This window comes from Oreochromis aureus, linkage group 14 (assembly GCF_013358895.1).
Source record: "Oreochromis aureus strain Israel breed Guangdong linkage group 14, ZZ_aureus, whole genome shotgun sequence".
In the NCBI taxonomy this organism is placed as follows: Eukaryota; Metazoa; Chordata; class Actinopteri; order Cichliformes; family Cichlidae; genus Oreochromis; species Oreochromis aureus.
In genome coordinates, this window is record NC_052955.1 from 24,681,001 (window position 1) to 24,699,968 (window position 18,968).

At 39.8% G+C, this 18,968-nt stretch overlaps 1 protein-coding gene across 4 annotated transcripts in view; it reads left to right on the top strand.

Annotated features, from left to right (window-relative positions):
* st3gal4 (ST3 beta-galactoside alpha-2,3-sialyltransferase 4) overlaps positions 1 to 18,968 on the top strand; it is a 31,857-nt gene that overhangs the window by 7,425 nt on the left and 5,464 nt on the right. Inside the window, exons 2-11 of one of the 4 annotated variants that reach the window (XM_031743605.2) lie at positions 2,213 to 2,280; positions 4,977 to 5,158; positions 6,408 to 6,479; positions 9,657 to 9,738; positions 10,043 to 10,132; positions 11,391 to 11,488; positions 11,677 to 11,740; positions 12,561 to 12,656; positions 15,467 to 15,665; positions 16,108 to 16,245. In XM_031743605.2, the coding sequence (XP_031599465.1) occupies positions 6,458 to 6,479; positions 9,657 to 9,738; positions 10,043 to 10,132; positions 11,391 to 11,488; positions 11,677 to 11,740; positions 12,561 to 12,656; positions 15,467 to 15,665; positions 16,108 to 16,245 (789 nt within the window). In that variant the 5' untranslated portion in view covers positions 2,213 to 2,280; positions 4,977 to 5,158; positions 6,408 to 6,457. The remainder of the gene's footprint in view (positions 1 to 2,212; positions 2,281 to 4,976; positions 5,159 to 6,407; positions 6,480 to 9,656; positions 9,739 to 10,042; positions 10,133 to 11,390; positions 11,489 to 11,676; positions 11,741 to 12,560; positions 12,657 to 15,466; positions 15,666 to 16,107; positions 16,246 to 18,968) is intronic. The other 3 variants (XM_031743606.2, XM_039622295.1, XM_031743607.2) reach the window with 3 other exon arrangements.

Here is an 18,968-nt window from a genome sequence, read left to right on the forward strand (position 1 = left end):
TTGATTAAAGCCTCTGTTTTTTTTAGCATTTCTGTATAAAAAATGTTACAAATAGGCACCAGATTCAACGCTTTTGACTGGATTAAGTTCTGGGATTATGTGTTTTAAATGTAATTTTCTATTGTGAGCAGAGCACACATGTGTCTGTTTCCTTAGTATTAGAGGTTGAGGGAAATAACCTGTTATTTGAAAAGGATTTTAGAGGGTAAAGGCCATTTTGAACAATTTTTTATCTTCCCGCTGACCGTGTTTTCCCCATAATAACCATAAATGTATAAATGTGAAGCCTGGTATTTAAGAATTACTCTTAAACTGTCAATTTCACATAATATGTAATTACAATGTACTTTCTTTTAATTTATACCTATGATTAGGTCTAGAAGCCAAGTTAGTGAAATTGAAACTGTAAAATGGAAACTTGCAACCGTTTAATTTTTGGTTTGCCTAACGATGTATAAACCTAGGGTGTCACCAGCTGGAGGGGTGGCAAAGAGGAGGACAATGAAGAAATTGTTTAGTTTCTTTCCTGCTTATCTTCTCTAGTCTGTTAGTAATGGTCACTGAATCTCATATATTTTTTAAAGTCTTTGCTCAGGCTGCTGTAAACATAAAATCAAGGGAGTGTAAAGAGAGCCTAAAGAGGCTACGTTTACAAGGCTGTAAGGGCTGACTCTCACGTAATAACTTTTATAAGAAAAGATCATACAAATGTGAGGCATCAATGGTAACCATGAAAACAGAGCCACCACAGGAAAGGGTGTAGCCCTTTCCTATGGTGAAATTATGATAATGTCACTGATGTGGCAACTTAGCCCATCCAGACAATTTGATATTTATCATCTATCACTCAGAATGCTTACTCTACAGTGAGCATAAAAGAGCATAAATAGTATGCTTACTGCTGCCATGTATACAGATCGCTTGCTTCTAGCTGTTGGTAGGAGTCTTTCCTCAGTGTATGTTAAAACACTTTTTGAGTTTTGTGGATTTCAAATATTGCATTAAAAACTGTAGCTCTCTGTTTTTTTTTACCCAACAGAGCGCCATGACATGATGGTGAAATTACAATATATATTTTAATTGTCAGATCCAGTTACATTTTGTAAGTTTATTGTAGTTACTGGGATCTGTTCGCTAAAGTATAAAAATGACAAACCCAGTGGAATCCCCCCTGGGGTACAAGGACATCATGGTGATGGCTGTATGAAGACATGTTCTCACAAATGTTCAAATTGAACGCACAGGGCAAACAGTGAGGGAAATGACTGTTGATCATATTCTTACTCACAATGCCTGTAACACAGTAATTACTTAAATACAGAGCACATATGTTGCAGTTATCTTAACCAGTGATCACATTAGCTTAAGTATTAAGTAATTAAGTATTTCAAGTATTAATGATAAGTATTGCTGTGCCAGCCCTCACTTTCCTTGAGAATTTGGGTGGAAACAGTTTAAACCAATACATCACTGGCAACAAATTTCCCATGGAGTACTGTTGCTGGAATTACTTCCCCTGTGCTTTTCCGTGGTAGCTGCCTGACTCATCTATAATCACTGCAGTGTGTGACCGGCCTCTTAAGTGGTCTGTCTGCATTTCTTTCCTGATCCATGATTAGACTTACAGTGATACTTTAAGAACATCTGTGGTGAAGGGCATTTCTGATAGGACTAAATCTTCCTCTGGCTCTGCTCTGTTTGTCCTTAACATCCTGTGGAGGTTTTATTTCAGTGCCAGTCAGCCTATCTCTCCACTCTGCCATCGCTCCACCCTTCCCCTAGACTGTATCTCACGCAGACAGCTATTGTGCTGCTCAGCTTTTATGTTGTGTGTGGTGTCTATGAAAAACACTTGCCCCCATTGTTCTTTACATAACGTCAAGCTACAGGATGTCTAGGTCTTGGAACTGTTTCATGTTCAGGAAGGTGGAGATGATATTTTTGAGATGATTTTGATGGAAACAGGTGGTTATAGGTATATGTAGGCATCTAACAAACTGGCTCTTAGACTTTATATTATTTAATAATGCATCTATAGTTCATTCATCCCACAGCAATACAGTAATTTGCTATCCATGTTTCTCATTTAGTTTGCTTACTTTCTCTTCATAGCTGGAATTTTGACATGGGTTCTTTAGGTAGTTTGGACTAGTTTTAGTTAGTTTTCTCCGTTTGCCTTCATATGACTGATCGCAGTTTCATTTTACTGCAGGGAAAATCCCAGACTGATTACATAGGAACCACTGAGGACCCAGCCTTTTGAAATGAAAGAGGAAAAAGGTAAGATGTCCTGTTTGTTCAGCTTCATGAGGAGCTTTGTTTCATTTAGTGATCAGTGTGCAAGCGTTAATAAGGAAGTTTGTTAGGAGAACGTGTAATGATGGTGCATTAAAAAGTTAGTTACAATAATTAGATGCAACTTTTGAGTAGTATTATCTTTACAGCAATGTGATTATTTATCAGCCTATAGGAAGCAAAACATATTTCAGAGCCTAGACTGACATTTGAAATATGTTTTTTGCATGACGAGCTGTGCAATACCAAATTTATTCATCTTACAAGGAAACTAAGAAAACGTGCAAAATCTGAAAATGTTTTGGCAAATCAGGAAAGTGTAGTACACGGATCAAAACTGGTCACCTATGACTTTGACGTTGATCTTGTTTCCATGTAGAATAGCGGTCGGGTAAGACCGCATCTTCTTGGCCCACAACTTCTTTTCCTCATACACAGACTAGTATTACTTATTTTTAAGTGAAGCAACACTATTAAGCTATTTTATGTTTTGCCCATGTGAATTTTATTTCAAGTCAAAATAACGTTACTGTCGTCTCAGCCATGAACAAACAAATTGGACTACAGTGCACACATGGAGATAGTGTAAATAAGACAAATGGTGGTTGGGGGTGGGGGGATATAAGGTCTCGCCTGCCCAAATTTCTGTTACTGTGCCATGCAGCAGTGTTTCCATTTTTGAATTAGATGTGTGAAAAATGTAACTGTATCACTGAAAATGTCACTAAAGTGGCAACTTAGCTGATCCGGACAATTTGATCTCAATAAAGTATCAATTAAAATGTTTAATTTGCAGTGAGCACAAAAGTAGCATGCTTCTAGCTGTTTGTAGGAGTTTGTAAGAGAGTTTTGTGGATTTCAAAGATTGCACAAAAGCTGTACTTCTCTGCTTTGAGCGCCAGAACATACCCTTAGCCAGAACAGAATGTAGTGAGGTTGTGAGAAGGGAAGCTTCCTCTCTTCAGCTGTATCACAAAGTTTACTCTCTGCTGGACTATCTTTGATAAGGAGTTCTTCAGTTATGTGCAAGGAACTTGGTGGTCCAAACCATCTCCACAGCAGAGCCGTTGATGATGAGCGAGGGTGGGATTTATGCTGACTCATCATTGCTGCTTATCGTCTCCTGCACAGTTGTGTCATCAGTGAACTTCATGATGTGGCTGAGGTTGTGTGACTTAGCACAGTCACGAGTCAGCAGAGTAAGAAGCAGAGGTAATGCTACACGGCCCTGTGGAGCGCTCTGTCAGAAAGTCCGCAGTGAACGTAACACATAGGGCTATTACAGTTACAGTTATCTCCTCTCTGTCTGCGATGTCAACAGCAAAAACACAGGAATGCCATCACATAAACATCAAGTTAATCAGCTTAGTATGATAGTGCAGAGCCCAAAAGCGTGAGGTTGTGAGTTGAAAGCTTTAGTTTGTTTCCTTTTATGCTAAAATAATTCTTGAACTCAGACATTCTCTTGCTAGAAAGTCTAACAGTGACACCCAGACAGTGTTTAGGAAGTGCCTTGGTCTGACGTCATTGTAATATCTGCAAGATCCGTTCAACTTTAACTTTGGAAGTCTTTTTTGTTTTTTTTGTAACTATGGCTAGACTGCCAAACAAACTGTTGAAATAGTTGCAGGGTTAGCACGGAAAAGGGGAAGCAGCTTTTAGTTCACGTCTGAACTAGCAAATCAATCTGTTCAGAGAGTAACTGAGTTTATTTAAGCAAAACATCTGAAGCAAACAAATGGCTCATAATGGTAGACTGCACAACAGTCCAGCACAACAATGAGTGCAAGCACACAACATGTTCATCCTGTAATTCTGCGGACAGCAGGAGACCACAGCGAGGCGGAGAGGAGAAAACAAAATAGCTGTGTTTTATGAAAGAAAATACAGTTGCATTACAAGCGTGCTCCTGTCCACATTCTTAGGTTCTTTTGTGTTTTCCTGAACAATAACACAGCCGAGCTTCATATCCAGCTCTGGATAAACACACACACACTCCTATATAACTCCTCCCTGATTCAGCTGGCAGCAGCATTATATTAAATTTCATGTTGGGAGATAACAATTTTTTTTTACAGTAAGCGCCCTGACTGGCCTACAGTCTATTGCGAAAGTACAATCTGCAGAGCACCGCTGTGGTAGTGTTAAGAAATTTGTACCAGTATTATGTTACTGTTAATGCAATGTAGCAAATGCATGTGCACTCATGCGTATCCTAAAATAGACACTCTGCTTTGCACTCCTTCCGCTGATTCTGAACCGTGGTCAGGCATGATAACGGTTTCTGAAGGACTCTGGCCTCTGTCACAAATCAGATAATAGATAAGATGTGCATTAGGTAGTAAAAGGTCAGATGTGTAGCTTTGACGTAAATCTAAGGGGGTGAATCTTCACCAAAGCATTGCTGAATCAAGCACAAAGTGCTAAAACTGACACTATATCCTTCAGTTCAGTGACCAGTTTATTATGAATCCAACATGGTCCTCTTATAGTTTTACACTTAGTTTTTACTACTTTTGTATACTTTCTTATCTTGGCTGTGTGCTTCAGGTCATTGTCCTATTGCAAAATGAACCTTTACCACACTCTGAGATCAAGATAACTGTAGAGGAGGTTATCATGAAGGATGTTTCTGTACATTGCTGCATTCATTTTTCCCTCTACCCTCACTATTCTCCTAGTTCCTGGCGCTGAAAAACATCCCCACAGCATGATGCTGCCACCACCATGCTTCACTGTAAGGATGGCATTGCCGCGGTGATGAACGGTGCCTGGTTTTCTCCAGACCAGAGCATTCTCTTTCCCAATGCGTAACATACCGACGATTTGTCACGTCCCGAGGCATCTCATAGTAACGCGAAAGGTACCCTTTGACGTCGTTATGATACGCTCCGGATTCTCATTTGAATCCGATAGAATGCCGCTCGCCGCGGTAACACACACTCCAGCCCTCTATTCCAGCCCTTACCCTAACCTTAGCCCTAATCATCACCTTAACCCCGTCAGACAGTCTTTTCCAAAGCGATTCATGATCAGAGAGTAAAACACATTTACATTTAGTTCCTCATGGTCTGAAAGTCCTTCAGGTGCCTTTTAATAAAAGCATAAAACCATTTGGAAAAAGCTCAACTATATAACTTTCAAAACTGCACGGAGAGTGGTGAGAATGATGTTTCTGATGTAAGAATCGCACTAAAACAATTGAGAAAAAATATATAAGGAAATAAAGTATCTACAGTATCTACAGTTCTGTAGCTGTTTTTAAAAGTTGCGAGATTCACATAAGAAGTGCGTCATCATAATAACACATATATCTTTAGTTGCAAAGTATATCTAGATAAAAATAACGAGAAACGCAAATGAGTGGGGGGAAATGAGTTACTGATTTGAGAACTGCATTAAGAGTAGTGAGACAGGTTCTGGATTTGAGAAGTCCATCAAAGTGATTGACATTGTATCATTTTTACGCTGCCTCTTCATAGGTTTTATCAAAACCTTTGTAACTCTTACATCCATACATACAGGTAATTTTGGTCTTTTAACCTAAACCTGTTGGTGGTTCACTTTGTTCTACATTGAAAACTAAAACAGATGATGAGTTTGTGAGCTGTGAAATGCAGTATTAGAGTTATGAGTTATAAAGAGTTACACTGCCACGTTACAAGAGTTAGAGTTATGAAAGTTTTATATTTTCTAACGAGTCTTTCAAAGGTCTAATTTTTATGTTTTTTTAGTTCATTAAAATGTTTTTTCACTTGTTTTTAACTATAATAACTTTGTGCACTACCAATACATTTGAAATCTCTGGACTTTATTGAATTGAGCACTTCGAGGCTTATTTGCATAGGTTTGCTTTTAGCTAGTGGGCACTGTTGTGTGTTTTAATTTTAAATTAAAGTATTTTTAACTGTTGCTTGTAGTTGTGAAATGTGTTGTGATCCTTTCCTAAATGGTTTGAAAATATTTGCATATTTTTTCAAAATGCTCTTAGTTTTGATCTTAGTTTTCATCTCAGTTCACTTTCAGATCACATTTCCAGTACGTTATTTTTACAGCAAAGACAGTGAGACGTGCAAATGTTTGAGCTTTCTTCTTCCTGTACTTACTACTAGGGTGATCACATATATTGTGAAGTCATGAGAGGCTCGGCGAGCATGTGAAGATGTCCCAGAAGGCAACTAAAAGTAAGTCTTTTTGCTGTCTGTTTTTGTTTTTTTGTTGTTGTTGTATTTTCATTGCATTTTTTTAACTTATTGTCTTAAGATCTTTGTTATGATTTTCTCTGTGTGTACAGCAAATTAGATGATTGGGATTTTTAACTCTTGCACTAAATTCACGGTTGTTTATTGTGATACTGAGAGGTAAAACTGGACTTGTTGAATATTGTATAATGTATCAGTATTATCACTTATCATCAGAACAATTTGGTTACCCGTGAGACTTCTTCAAACCAGCTGCAACTTTTTTAACAGTGACTACCATTCTTTCTATACTCCGTATACAGATCGTGTTAGTTAAAGCCGTCCAGGCCTTGTTGTTTGAAAGTGATCAAAATGGCTGCAATTGTTGTGCCAGAGGATTGATGATTAACTGCTGTTTTCAATTGTGTTTGTTCAGAGGAAGGTGTTCTAGGTCTTTGTCCTAGTTTATATATTTTTTTAGTTTTTTTCCCCAGGGTTTTAGCTGTTACAGTCACAGATCGCATACGGTGGTGTGAAAACCTGTTTGCCCTCTTCCTGATTTCATTCTTTTTGTATGTTTGTCATACTGAAATGTTTCCGATCATCAAACAAATTGAAATGTTAGACAAAGACGAGTAAACACAAAATGCCATTTTTCTAAATGACGGTGTCTATTATTAAGGGGACAAAAATCCAAACCTACATCACCCTGTGTGAAAAAGTGATCCCTCAGGAATTACCAGTCGAAACTCTTCATCTTTTGGTGTATTTATTAAAGCACTGATGATTAAAAAATAGCATGTACATGGATCTCTTCTGTTCAGAAAACTGCAGTCTGCAAGCGGTTAGCTGCTGCCAACTTCCCAAAAGAGAGTGCCTCTCTTGAATCGTGAACCTTAACTGAGACATGTGAATCCTACAGTTCGTTAATCTTGTTCTGGGTTCTTTCGTGACCTCCTGGATGAATTATCGATGTGCTCTTTCGGTCGGCCTGTCACTCCTGGGAAGCTTCATCACTGTTCCAAGTTTTCTGCATTTGTGGGTAATGGCTCTCACCGTGGTTCACTGGAATCCTGAAGCCTTAGAAATAGCTTTGTAACATTTTCCAGACTGATAGATGTCAGTGACTTTGTTTCTCAGGTGTTTCTTTAGATCGTGGCATGTTGTGTTGCTTTTTTGAGATCTTTTTTAGCCTGCTTCACTGTGTCAGACAGATTTAATTTAAGTGATGTCTTGATTCAACAGATCTGCCAGTAATCAGGCCTGAGTGTGTTTAGTGAAACTCAGCTTTCCAAAAAAACGTGTTTAATCACAGTTAATTCACAATTTAACATGGGGGCAGGGTTAATTACTTTTTCACACAGGACCAAATAGGTTTTGATAACTTTTCTCGCTTAAAAACTGCATTTTGTTTTGACTCCGGTTATCTTTTTCTAATATTTAATTATCTGAAACATATAAGTGTGTGACAAATATGCAAAAAATAAGAAACTTAAGAAGGGCAGAAACACTTTTTCAGACCACTGTAAAATGTTACCAAAGGCTGTCACTGGCTTTTCTGTTTACACTTTAAAAACTTTAGCTTTAAATGAATTTTATAGCAATTTCCATGTATTACATGTATTTTTACACTTAAACCACTCTTAACACTATATACAACGTATTATTTAAAACTTGCATAACTTGCTTTTATGAGCAGTGCCACTGGAGTCAGGCTAAGTATATTTATCTGTTTTCAATCGCTGTGCAGCACTTACTGGCTGTAATTTATTATTAAATAGAGTCCTTATCTAACCCTCAGAAAGACAGTGGTTTAAATTACTTCCCAAACTCTCCTTTTAATGTTCCTTGGGTTTATTGTTCCCTGCCTTGTTATAGATGAAGCTTAAAATATTTAATCACACCTTAAATTGCCCAAAACTTCCCGCTATTAGTCCTGTTACCAAGAAAAAACCCTGTGTGTACTGCACAGTGTAGCTTTGCCTCTGGACCTGAAAGAAGGAAGTCCAAGCACAGCAATCTTTAGAGTAATTTAATGGAGATGTTGTTAAAAAGACAAATAGAAAACTTTCAATGCTCCCCAATGCACATAAACACAAGTCCAGCATATCAAACGATACCCAAATACAGCCCTCATTCCATACATGTGATATGTAAAATGTAAATAAAAAGAGAACGCAATGAAACCCACATTTTATTCACAATAGAACATAGAAAACATAATGAATGTTGAAACTTAGAAATTTGCCATTTTGAATTTGGTGGCAGCATCACGTTCAAAAAAAGTTGGGTCACAGCTGTGTTTACCACTGCGTAGTATCCTTGTTTCTATTCTTCTTTGCCTTAGTTGTATTTTCGGTTTCATGATGCGTCAAATGTTTTCAGTTGGTGAAAGGTTCGGAGTGCAGTTCAGCACATGTACTCTTCTGCTGTGAAGCTGTTGTAACAGATGTGGTATGTGGTTTAGCGTCATCTTGCTAAAATATGCACAACCTTTCCTGAAAGACACATTGTCTGGATTGGAGCGTATGTTGATCCTAAACCTGTATATACACTTTCAAAATTCCAGAAATCGTTTGTAGACAGATTTGTTTGCAGATTGATGAACCTCTGCCCAGCTTTACTTAGTGAAACCCTGCCTCTCTAAGATGCTCTTGTTATTCCCAATCATGTAACTAACATGTTGTCAATGAACCTAATTAGTTGCAAAATGTTCCCCGGCTGTTTCTTTTTAGTACCACTGACTTTTTGAGCTCTAAAAGTAAAATATCTCAGTTTAAACATTTGTTATATGTTCTGTTGTGAATAAAATATGCGTTTATGAGATTTGCAAGTCACTGCATTCTGTTTTTTCGGTGTATTTAAAGGATTCAAACTGTTTTTGAGAACATCATATCGTAATTTGTGATTTTCACTCTTTGCTGTTAAAAATAAATCCTAGCAGATGGACAGTTTCCTATGAGCTGTTGCATTTGTCTTAATTTGGAAAGTGATATTTGCATGAAAATCGGTTTCATTGGCACTGCCCGTACACCTGTTTCAAAATGGCATGTTAGAAAAAGCAAAAAACATAATTTTCATAGAAGAAGACTGAATATCTTCTCTCAGGTGTAGCCAGAAGCTGACTCTACTTTTATACCCTGGTATGTTTGCTTCTGTTTTTGTCTTTGTCTGCTCCAGTATGGTGGCCTAGGCTTCTCCCAGTTCTCCTGTTCTTCGTCACCTTTGTCATGTTCTACTGTTCATATGCCTTGATTCAGAGGTAATCTCAAACAAACACACACTCTAACACAAACATGTCTTTCTTTCTTGCTTAATTTCTCTGGTATTGAGTCACAGAATCACAGTAATACCCATTTCTCAGGATTTTCCAGCCAGCGCTGAGTCACTAAAATCTGAGAAGACAGCCCACGTTATTCACAAAGTGGTCTGAGCTGCTAGTCAACCAAAGCCTCACACATAGCAATTTTTGCACTTTTTGAGCATTTTGGACTAAATTACTGCCACTTTCCATTTTTATGGATTCAGCAATAGTTTTCATGCCAGCTGTGGCAACTGTCTTTCAGCTATGGAGGCACCAGCAAGTCTCCCAGCAGTAGCAAGTCGCTGTGTGGTGGCTGGCTAACCCAGAAGAAATGGGAGAGCCTTAAGTTTAAGTGAGTAATGGCATGTCTGTGTGTTCTGTTTTTTTTTTTTTTTTTTTGCAAACTGGCTTATTAAAGGAGTGGTGCATGCCAGTGTTTTTATTTGAACATAAAGTGCCAAGTTCCTTGAGACTGGACTGCTCTGTACCAGACAGAAAAGCATATTTTACAGAGAAGAAGCAGCAGTTATGTTTAAAAAAAGAGTTTCCATCTCAATAATGGTTACAGTAAGTTTCAGTCATTCCAGTGGAATGTCTTTATAAAAAGCCTGAGAGGGGGAGTCAATGTGAAAAACTAATTTTGGCTAACAATGTGCTCATGACATATACATATCTGTTTAGAATCTAGCCTAATCCCTGTTTCACCTTCTCTAACATGCTGACAGTTATCTGTCTTTTAGTCTGTTATCAGTTTATCGACCTGTATATTTACTCACCTTATTCTTGGCTCTGCTCTATTAGTAAAAGGGGATGTGTGGTTTGGCCAAACCTCATCCAAGGTCACTGTTTATTTATTCAGCCCAGTCGACCTTCCACCGTCTGCCCTTTGACCTTTGGAAGAGTTAAGATGTGTAGCTGAAAAAGAGTTCAGTTCAGTTCAGAGTTGCCAGTCTGTTGTTCTTGGATTTGAACATGAGTCAGTCACAAGGAAGCCTGCGAGGCAGTTACAGTGACATTTCTCTAATTAGACTCCCTGCCCGGAGATTTATCCTGATCTCCTACAGAGGGCTAGTTGGCACACAAGAGTAATAAATGCCTGAGAGACTTACTGTCAAAGACAGTAGGTTATAAACAGCTGGAGTGAGCGAGCACAGAAGAGCAACTGTTTCACATATTACAACCTGCCACATTTGTCTCACTCCACAGGCTCTGTGAGCATTATTGTTTTCTTTCCCCTCTCCATGGTGAAGGAATGCCAGCGGAGGATTTTAATGAGGGAAATTGCTATTGAATGGCATCATGTAAATTGGTGATTTTCTTATAATGAGGCTGGCTTACCTGCTTAATGGATACCAGAACATTTGGTAACGCTAGTGCATCAGTTAAGTTTACAAAGCCGTTTTTTTCTTTTTTATGTGCTAGCTTGAACACTGTACTGCTTGGCAGAACAGATGGTATTGTCTATTGTGTGGGTTTGAATATTTTAGACAAAAACTTGAAGCAGTTTTCTTTGCTCTCCCAGCCACAAAGCCTCTGGCAGCATAACTCATCTGTACAGTGAAACTGTGTGGTATCATCTTATAAATCCTGCTCTGACATGTCTCATGCAGCATTAGCAGACGGACGCAGCTCTTTATGAAAATGGAGGATTTCTTTTGGCGGGAGCATCTGTCAGATCTGGCATTACCTTATGGCATTAAGGGCAGTGGTATGTTGACCTTGCATTGTACATTAATCCCCGCTTTTCCCACTCACTTTGAGCAAATTTGTCTCGTTTTGACTGGGACCAGGACTGGGGATTAAATAGATGACATCTTAAACTGTTAATACAGCTGAACCGTAGCTTTTTCACCAAGTTAACTTTTGAACTTCTCCATTTCTCACTTTTCCTCCCAGAGCTGTTGCTACTAAAAGTGCTTGCTGTAACTGCAAATTATCACGTGCCAGCCAACATCGAAAAGTAAGTTTGAGCGCACTTTAGCAAACTTGGCCAACAGTAGTAAAGCGTATCAGTTTAACGTCACAATCATGGATAACATTTTGCTTTTTTAGACCATCTTACAATTTATTTGATTTTTACCAGTTCAAGCCATCATGTTCAAAATAGAGTAGGCCAAGATTGGTGCCAACAAATACACACTATGCAGTCCTGTGAAACACCCTATGACTCAACAGCTTGCGGAGCCGCCTTTAGCAGCAATTACTTGAAACCTGTCACATCGTTGTGGAGGAAATTTGGTCCATTTTTCTTTACAACATGGAGGTTTGCAGGCACAGTCCTACATTTGGTTTTTGCCAAATGTAGCACTGTGCATTATGGCCAAGCATCTCCATGTTGTTCTCGTCTGTCCAAAGGATTGTCCCAGAGCTCCTGTGGTTTGTTTAAATGCAGCTTTGCAAACCTAAGCTGTGCTGCCACGCTCTTTTTAGAAAGACGAGGCCTTTTCCTGGCAAACGTTCCAAACAAGCCACACTTGTTCCGTCTTTTTTTAATTGTGCTGTCACGAACTTTAACGTTTAACATGCTAACTGTGCCCTTGTACTTGATTTTTAACGTGGTTGCACAGAGTTCTGTGAAAACACTCTCTATAACTGTTCCCTATAACGATCAACGCCCTCGCGTGCTGTTCCTGTAGTGATGATACGTTTTCGTCTCCAGAGAGCCATTTTGTTTGTACCTGAACAAAACATGTTCATTTTAAGACTGATGAGAAACCTTGATGGAGACAAATTTGCCACATTTAATTGATAATGTGAACCTGTGTTGTTTTTCTCCACAGCCTTGAATGCAGAACCTGTGTAGTCATAGGTAACGGCTTTGCCATTAAAAACAGCTCCCTGGGAAGCATCATTAATAAATACGATGTGGTCATTCGGTAAGTAATGATCGTACTCCACACAAAAGTGAAATCATTTTTCCCGATTATGGTTTTTATTAAATTATTTGCTGTACTGTGCAATAACAGTAGGGTTAAAGTGTGTTTGAAAATGTCTGCCATATATTTAAATCCAATTATTTAGATGGATGCTTGGATTAAAAAGTTTCAAACAATGAAGTCAGTATATGGCTTAAATCCCTTTAAGCCAGAAGCTCAGACTTCAGACTGCTCTAAATAATTGATTGCTGACAGTCTTTAGCCCCTCAGCTTGAAAGGCTTGGGGTAGTGTCATCACCCCGCCTGGTGGACAGCCAGGTTGGGTGGATACCCAAGTTTGCGAGCGCAATAACTCGCGAATTAGGAGATGTAGGACTTTCAAATATAGGTGCATGTACATGCAGGTTGAGGGATAGTGCTGTTGGCGATATCATTAGTGAGGTCATCTACACTTTTCGTTGAAGGGATTGAAACCCAGCTAACCTGCTGTTCTGCCCTTTTGTTTATCAAACACAGCCAATCAGAAGAAAGCATGTCCAAGGTTGGTTTTAAAAGGAGAGCACTTAAACTTCCATGTTTCAAGGCAGTTAGGACTCATTGCTATTGCATTTTAAAAAAGAGAATGTGTTGGTTTCTTTTTTCCCTTAGCCTCTATAAATAGGGTTTAATTCACTTAGCTGTAGACTGTATAACCATGTGACTCTGACACAGAGCCGTCCTCTCAGGCTAAGTTTGGGTCAAATCAGGTTCTTTAAAAGCAGAAAAGAAAGCACTGAGTTTACTCAGGGACAAAGGCATCTTGCAGATCTGACTTTACTGCTTTGGAATGAACGACCGCATTCTGAGTTTTTTTAAGCCTCTTTCAAACAGCCAGAATTAGGCCTGGCCGCAATGCACTCCCCCCCAAACCCCCCTCTTTCCCTCCCCTCACGTCTCTCACTCTCTTCTAATGGTTTTCCAGCCAAGTCAGGTTATTGACTCTCAGAATTCAATGCATGCCTGAGATTTTGACGTCATCCGGCTTTTTTTCTGTCATGGAAACACTGCTTGACTTCTTAAAAGCCCGTTGAGAATTAAGTTCTCAAAGTGCTTGCTAATAATTTAATGTTCTCGGTCTGTGCTACTGTCCTGTTGAATTTGTCAACTATAGAGTTATGTTGTATTTTTTTTCCTTTTATTAATAATTTGTTAAGTAATGAAACACAGATATTTTTTTATTTCACTGAATGAGGTGTTGAATTTCAGGCTGTGAACAACGTCATGCCGTTCAGGGGCAACGTTTTTAAACTATTTAATTTTTTCCCCCAGCTCTTAATCGTGTGATAGATAATATCTGTCAGTAGACGACATATCTGGGTGCGACTTTACACATACACCAAAATTAATGCTGCTGCAAATATTTAATACAAGTTTGGGAAACTTATATTTAACCCAGTTGTTGATGACATGCTTTGAACAAACATTAAATAAATAAAACAATAGGTTTTATGAATTACTACACTAGACAGTGTGAAGAACCGTGCACTTCTTAGACTGTTCGATCCCTGGGCAATACAAATAGCCTAGTGCGCAATAGCTAAACGCTATAACATTATAGCTTGAAGACTTCTTATTATTTATAAGACTGATTGCGGTGTGACATGTTGGTGAATCATGTTTTATCTGCCATTGTCCACTGGCTCACCACAGAAGTGCGTTTTCTCCAGTTTTATTTGTGCTGTACACCTCATATTTATGTTGGCAGAAGTCTCAGTGATTGCATCTCTGCTGAGTGGACCTTGATCAGAAACGTGTTGCAAGTTGTCCTTGTTGCACATTAATGTGTCAGAAACTAAAGAGATGGTCATGGACTATCTGTGCTGCGGCAATAAAGGATATAGCTGTTGAGTTTGTGCGTCAGCTTAAAGTTCTGTGAAAAAGCATATTTGCATACATAAATATTGTGTCAGATTTACATTGCTCAGGTCATCAAACAAATTTTAAGGTGTGACAAAGATAACAGGTTTGGATAACCTTTTCACTTAAATGAAATTATCACTAAAAACCTGCATGGTGTACTGTAAAAAGGACCGACACACTGTTCCATGTGGCTTAACAGACTTTATTGTGTAATACTTGTTTATCGTCGCTGGATTCGGCACACTCACACATGTCCGACAGCTTTCCAGCAGTCTCTCTCCCTCCGGTCTCCGACCTCACTATATAAAAAGGGAGAAACCTCCCTAGTTTCCATCATGCTCACCTGTCCCTCCAGCCTCCCTGGCACTGCCTCTTGAGCTCATTGCACCACCCCTCCCCTGCAGCTGAGCCACAGACCACACCTCCGCCACATTTACTTATTCAGGTTGTCCGTGTCTAATAGATAAAATTAGTTTAATGATCTGCAACATGTAAGTGCAAAATCTGCAAAAACACAAGAAATCAAGAATTGCCACCTTCAGGCTGAAGGACCCATGAGCTTATGTGATTTACAAGAATTGTTACTCCTCCTAGAGTATTATCAGATTTCAGTGAACATTGCATGCAAAGATCACCTAATGGATGAATGCTCAAGGCCATATTACCTACAGTGTCTTTAAACATGCGATTAGACCTTAAATCATTTATGTAAAAACTGTATCGGTTGAAGCTCTGAGAGGCTAGCTGAAGGTGGCGAGTGCAGTATTTCATGATCCACTGAATAATGGTTATGCAATGCTCATTTACATCAATCTCATTTTTCTAATTGCAAAAATTTTAATCCTGACTAAAACAGCTCTGAAAATCCTTTTTTACATTTTTTACATTTACATATTTTATTCCTGCCTCAGGTTGAATGATGCCCCGGTAAGAGGCTATGAGGAAGACGTGGGGAACAAGACCACCATGAGGTTCTTCTATCCTGAGTCAGCCTTCTACAACCCCGGACTGGACAATGAGCCCGACACCCTCATGGTCCTGGTGCCTTTCAAACAGCAAGATCTACGGTGGCTCAAAGAGATCCTCTACAATGAGAAGAGGGTACTGGATGTGTGTGAGAATGCAAACACAGGCTCTCTTACGCACAAACGGCCATCTCCCTTTCTTTCGTTCTTGCGTTCTTTCCCCTCTCTGCCTCAACTGAACACACTCTGTTTAGTTTTACAGCTTGTCTGTCTTGCATATCAGGAACAAATACTTAGAAGGTTCCACTTGAGCAGTGCCAGCACTCTCCAGAGTTAAATGTTGTTTCCATTGCAGGCATCCTTCACTCCGTATCCCACGGCACCTCCGGCCTCCTGCTGCTAATAGTTGCAGGGTCATTACCCGCTAATTTGCACATCGACTTAGTGTCCTCCAAACATGAGGGAGATTTAGATGCGTCTCTCCTTGCATGCTTCCATTCTGCCAAAAAAGGGCAAATCTCATCCCTTTTGTGTCCGTTTTCCCTCTCAGTCTGTAAACACCCTGTCTGTTTTTTTGTCTTTGCCAGGTCAGGAAAGGCTTTTGGAAGCCCCCTCCTCAAATTTGGTTGGGTGAAGCCAGTAAAGTTAGAGTGCTGGACCCACACTTCTTGCATCAGACTGCAGTCAAGCTGCTAAAGATCAATTTTCACCCCAAGAGCAAACAGGTGAGTGATCACTTTCACTTAAGTGTTTTTTGTTTGGTTATTTTACAGTCGTGACTATGCACGATCTCAATTCGTGGTAGCAGAAGTTTCAGTGCAGATGCAAACCAAACTGTCTTTATTCCTTAGTCGAATCAGTCCGATTTCTTACTTAATCATAAGTTCTTGCTCTGTAATTGTGGTGGGGATGTTGCATTACCAAGAATTTCTGGCATCGTCGGCGGCAGACTTTCCTTCCTCTTCTGCGCTCTTTTTCTTATGCTTCTGTTCTTCTTTTCTGACCTTTCACTGCTTCCCACATGAATGTTAACAAGGGTGAATGGAGCCTCCGCTGATTAGGCACAGCTCCTCAGAATGATCCGTCATGACCTCTGTGGTAAACAGTTTATTGTAAGAGGCGTTTCTGCTGAAATCTAGTTGGTGAAATGTTGGCAGTGGGTGCAATTACTGTGAATTTGGTGACAGTTAGCTTCTGCTTGGTGTCCTGGTATCTCACTGCAAGATAAGAGTCTCATATCTTTTAGGATAAATCGGTGGTTCCCTGGAAAATAATTGGCTTATTTTATTTTTGGGGGGGAAGAAAAGCCAAAATATTGTTTTCTTATTATGTGTCTTTAAAGGTAAAAGGCAGTTCCCAGTGTGCTTATCTGTGATGCGGATTATTGCTTTTGTACTGTGGCCTTCACTAACTTTTAAGTCGATTTTAATGTTTAGCTGGTTTTCACCGAGCATGCCCTTTGACTTTTTAAAGTAGAAGGCAAATGAAACGCAAGATGGATGAATCAAAACACGAAAAGTAAAAGTGAAAGCATTGCTCTAAACCCATAAACTCAAGAGAAAACAGCTGTTGCGCAATGAGAATCCACAATGCATGACATTTCTTTTTTTTCCTGTTGATCAGTTTTTGAAACACCACGGGATCCCACTTGGAGTGAAACAGCATTTTTATTGGCCCATTGCATCTCATCTGCCAAGTGTGGCTTTCTGTGTGTTTGGTGGGGATCGATGCCGATGTGGATCTTGAGCCAAGTTTTGCTTTGGTTCTGGTTGTTCCCCCTCTTCTGAGACCTTTTTGTCAAAGACTTGACAATGGGCGTAACCATTTCAGATTGCGGTGCAAACACAGTTGGTTCGCTGCAAGAGAAGAGTGAGGAGCGGGAAGGCAGAGATCCTGCAGGCGATCAGCGGGCTCACTCGACAGGAGCTCTGTACCATCTGCGCAGCTTGTACGGGAAGGGCTGGGAGGCAGCAGTAGGAGAGGGATGGTGGGATGATGTGGTGGGAGAACTGGGGCCTGCAGGCAGTAAAGTTTTCAAGTAGCACCTGAATGATGTTTATTCAGGGCTGTAAGCATGACATTTTGTACACATTCCTGAACATGACAGAAATGTGCATCTGGCACGCCCTGACTCTGTGTTGCTGTTGGATACGCTTCGTCTCATTTTGGAACTCCTGCGTTTTGGCATCACCGGTTTCCCTCAGGTTACCGACTCCATGGGAAACCTTCAACAAGTGTAGCGAAAACGGCAAAAACCCTTACACATGATCACACTTCTGAGTTTCTTTTTCTCCGCTTTTGATCACACTTCTGAGTTTACACACGTTTATCTGTCACACGTTCGACACAAGCACAAACTTGTGTTGAGCTGAAGTAGATGTGCTTGCAGTAGTAACGGCATGCACTCCCATCTCTAATCAGGGATCCATGGGCCTAAATTCAAAATATGTGCCAGGCCACTGCGGAGCTCTAGTATATGCCTTGTTGCTGCCAACCACACGAGGCTAATAAAAACAGTTTCTGCGCTGACAGAGATTTATGCTCTGTGCAGTGGCAAAAACTGTGTTTCAGATTCTCGACAAGGCTACGCAAACAACTTCCTTTCTCTGTTGCTACAATCGACTGAACATTTGTTTAGACAGACCTTTGTTTTGCTAAAAATTAACCCTGAGGGCACTTAAGCTCTCCAAGTCATGCAAATGAACACTCTCATCTGCATGCGGGTGTGTGTGTGTGTGTGTGTAGGCTTTCTTTTAAACATCTCCAGAAGTAGAGTTATCAGCACCCATTGAGCAGCTGTGCTGATTATTCATTGAATACCGGATGCCAGTTTGACCTGTTGCAAAACAATCAAAAAAGCCACACTTGAGCCCTGCTGTACCACTGAATAAACTTTTAAATGGCACTTTCCTACTTTAAAAGAGGAACTAGGTTTTCACAGTTCAACATGGGTTTCAAAAAAGGCACTCCACTGAAGCTTCCCTTCGAGCAGTTCACACAGGTGATGATTCTGTTCTGCCTGGGTGGGAATGTGAGGGCATTAGACTGTTTGCACCTTATCTTACAAATAGAAGACTTCGTGTGCACTTGCTCTCCTGCCCTTGTCCTGAATTGCTCAGTTCTTACGTTTGCTTTATATTTCCTGCCCTTATCGATAGTTTTAATATGCAATGCCATTTATTTCCACTTAGCTTTGTTTGTTGTTTACACTTTATGACAGTTTTGCGCCTTGTAGCCTCGTGAAGACAGACTGATTGTTTCCTCAGACAGTGCTGCACACATCACACGTAGCCTTCGGCGTCTTCCCCTTCTGTTTATTAGAGATGGCACGATACCACTTTTTAATGTCCGATACCGATTCCGATATCATAAATTTGGATATCTGCCGATACCGATATGAATCCGATATAGCGTATTTTGTAATCAATAAAACTGTTTTTCAAAAAAT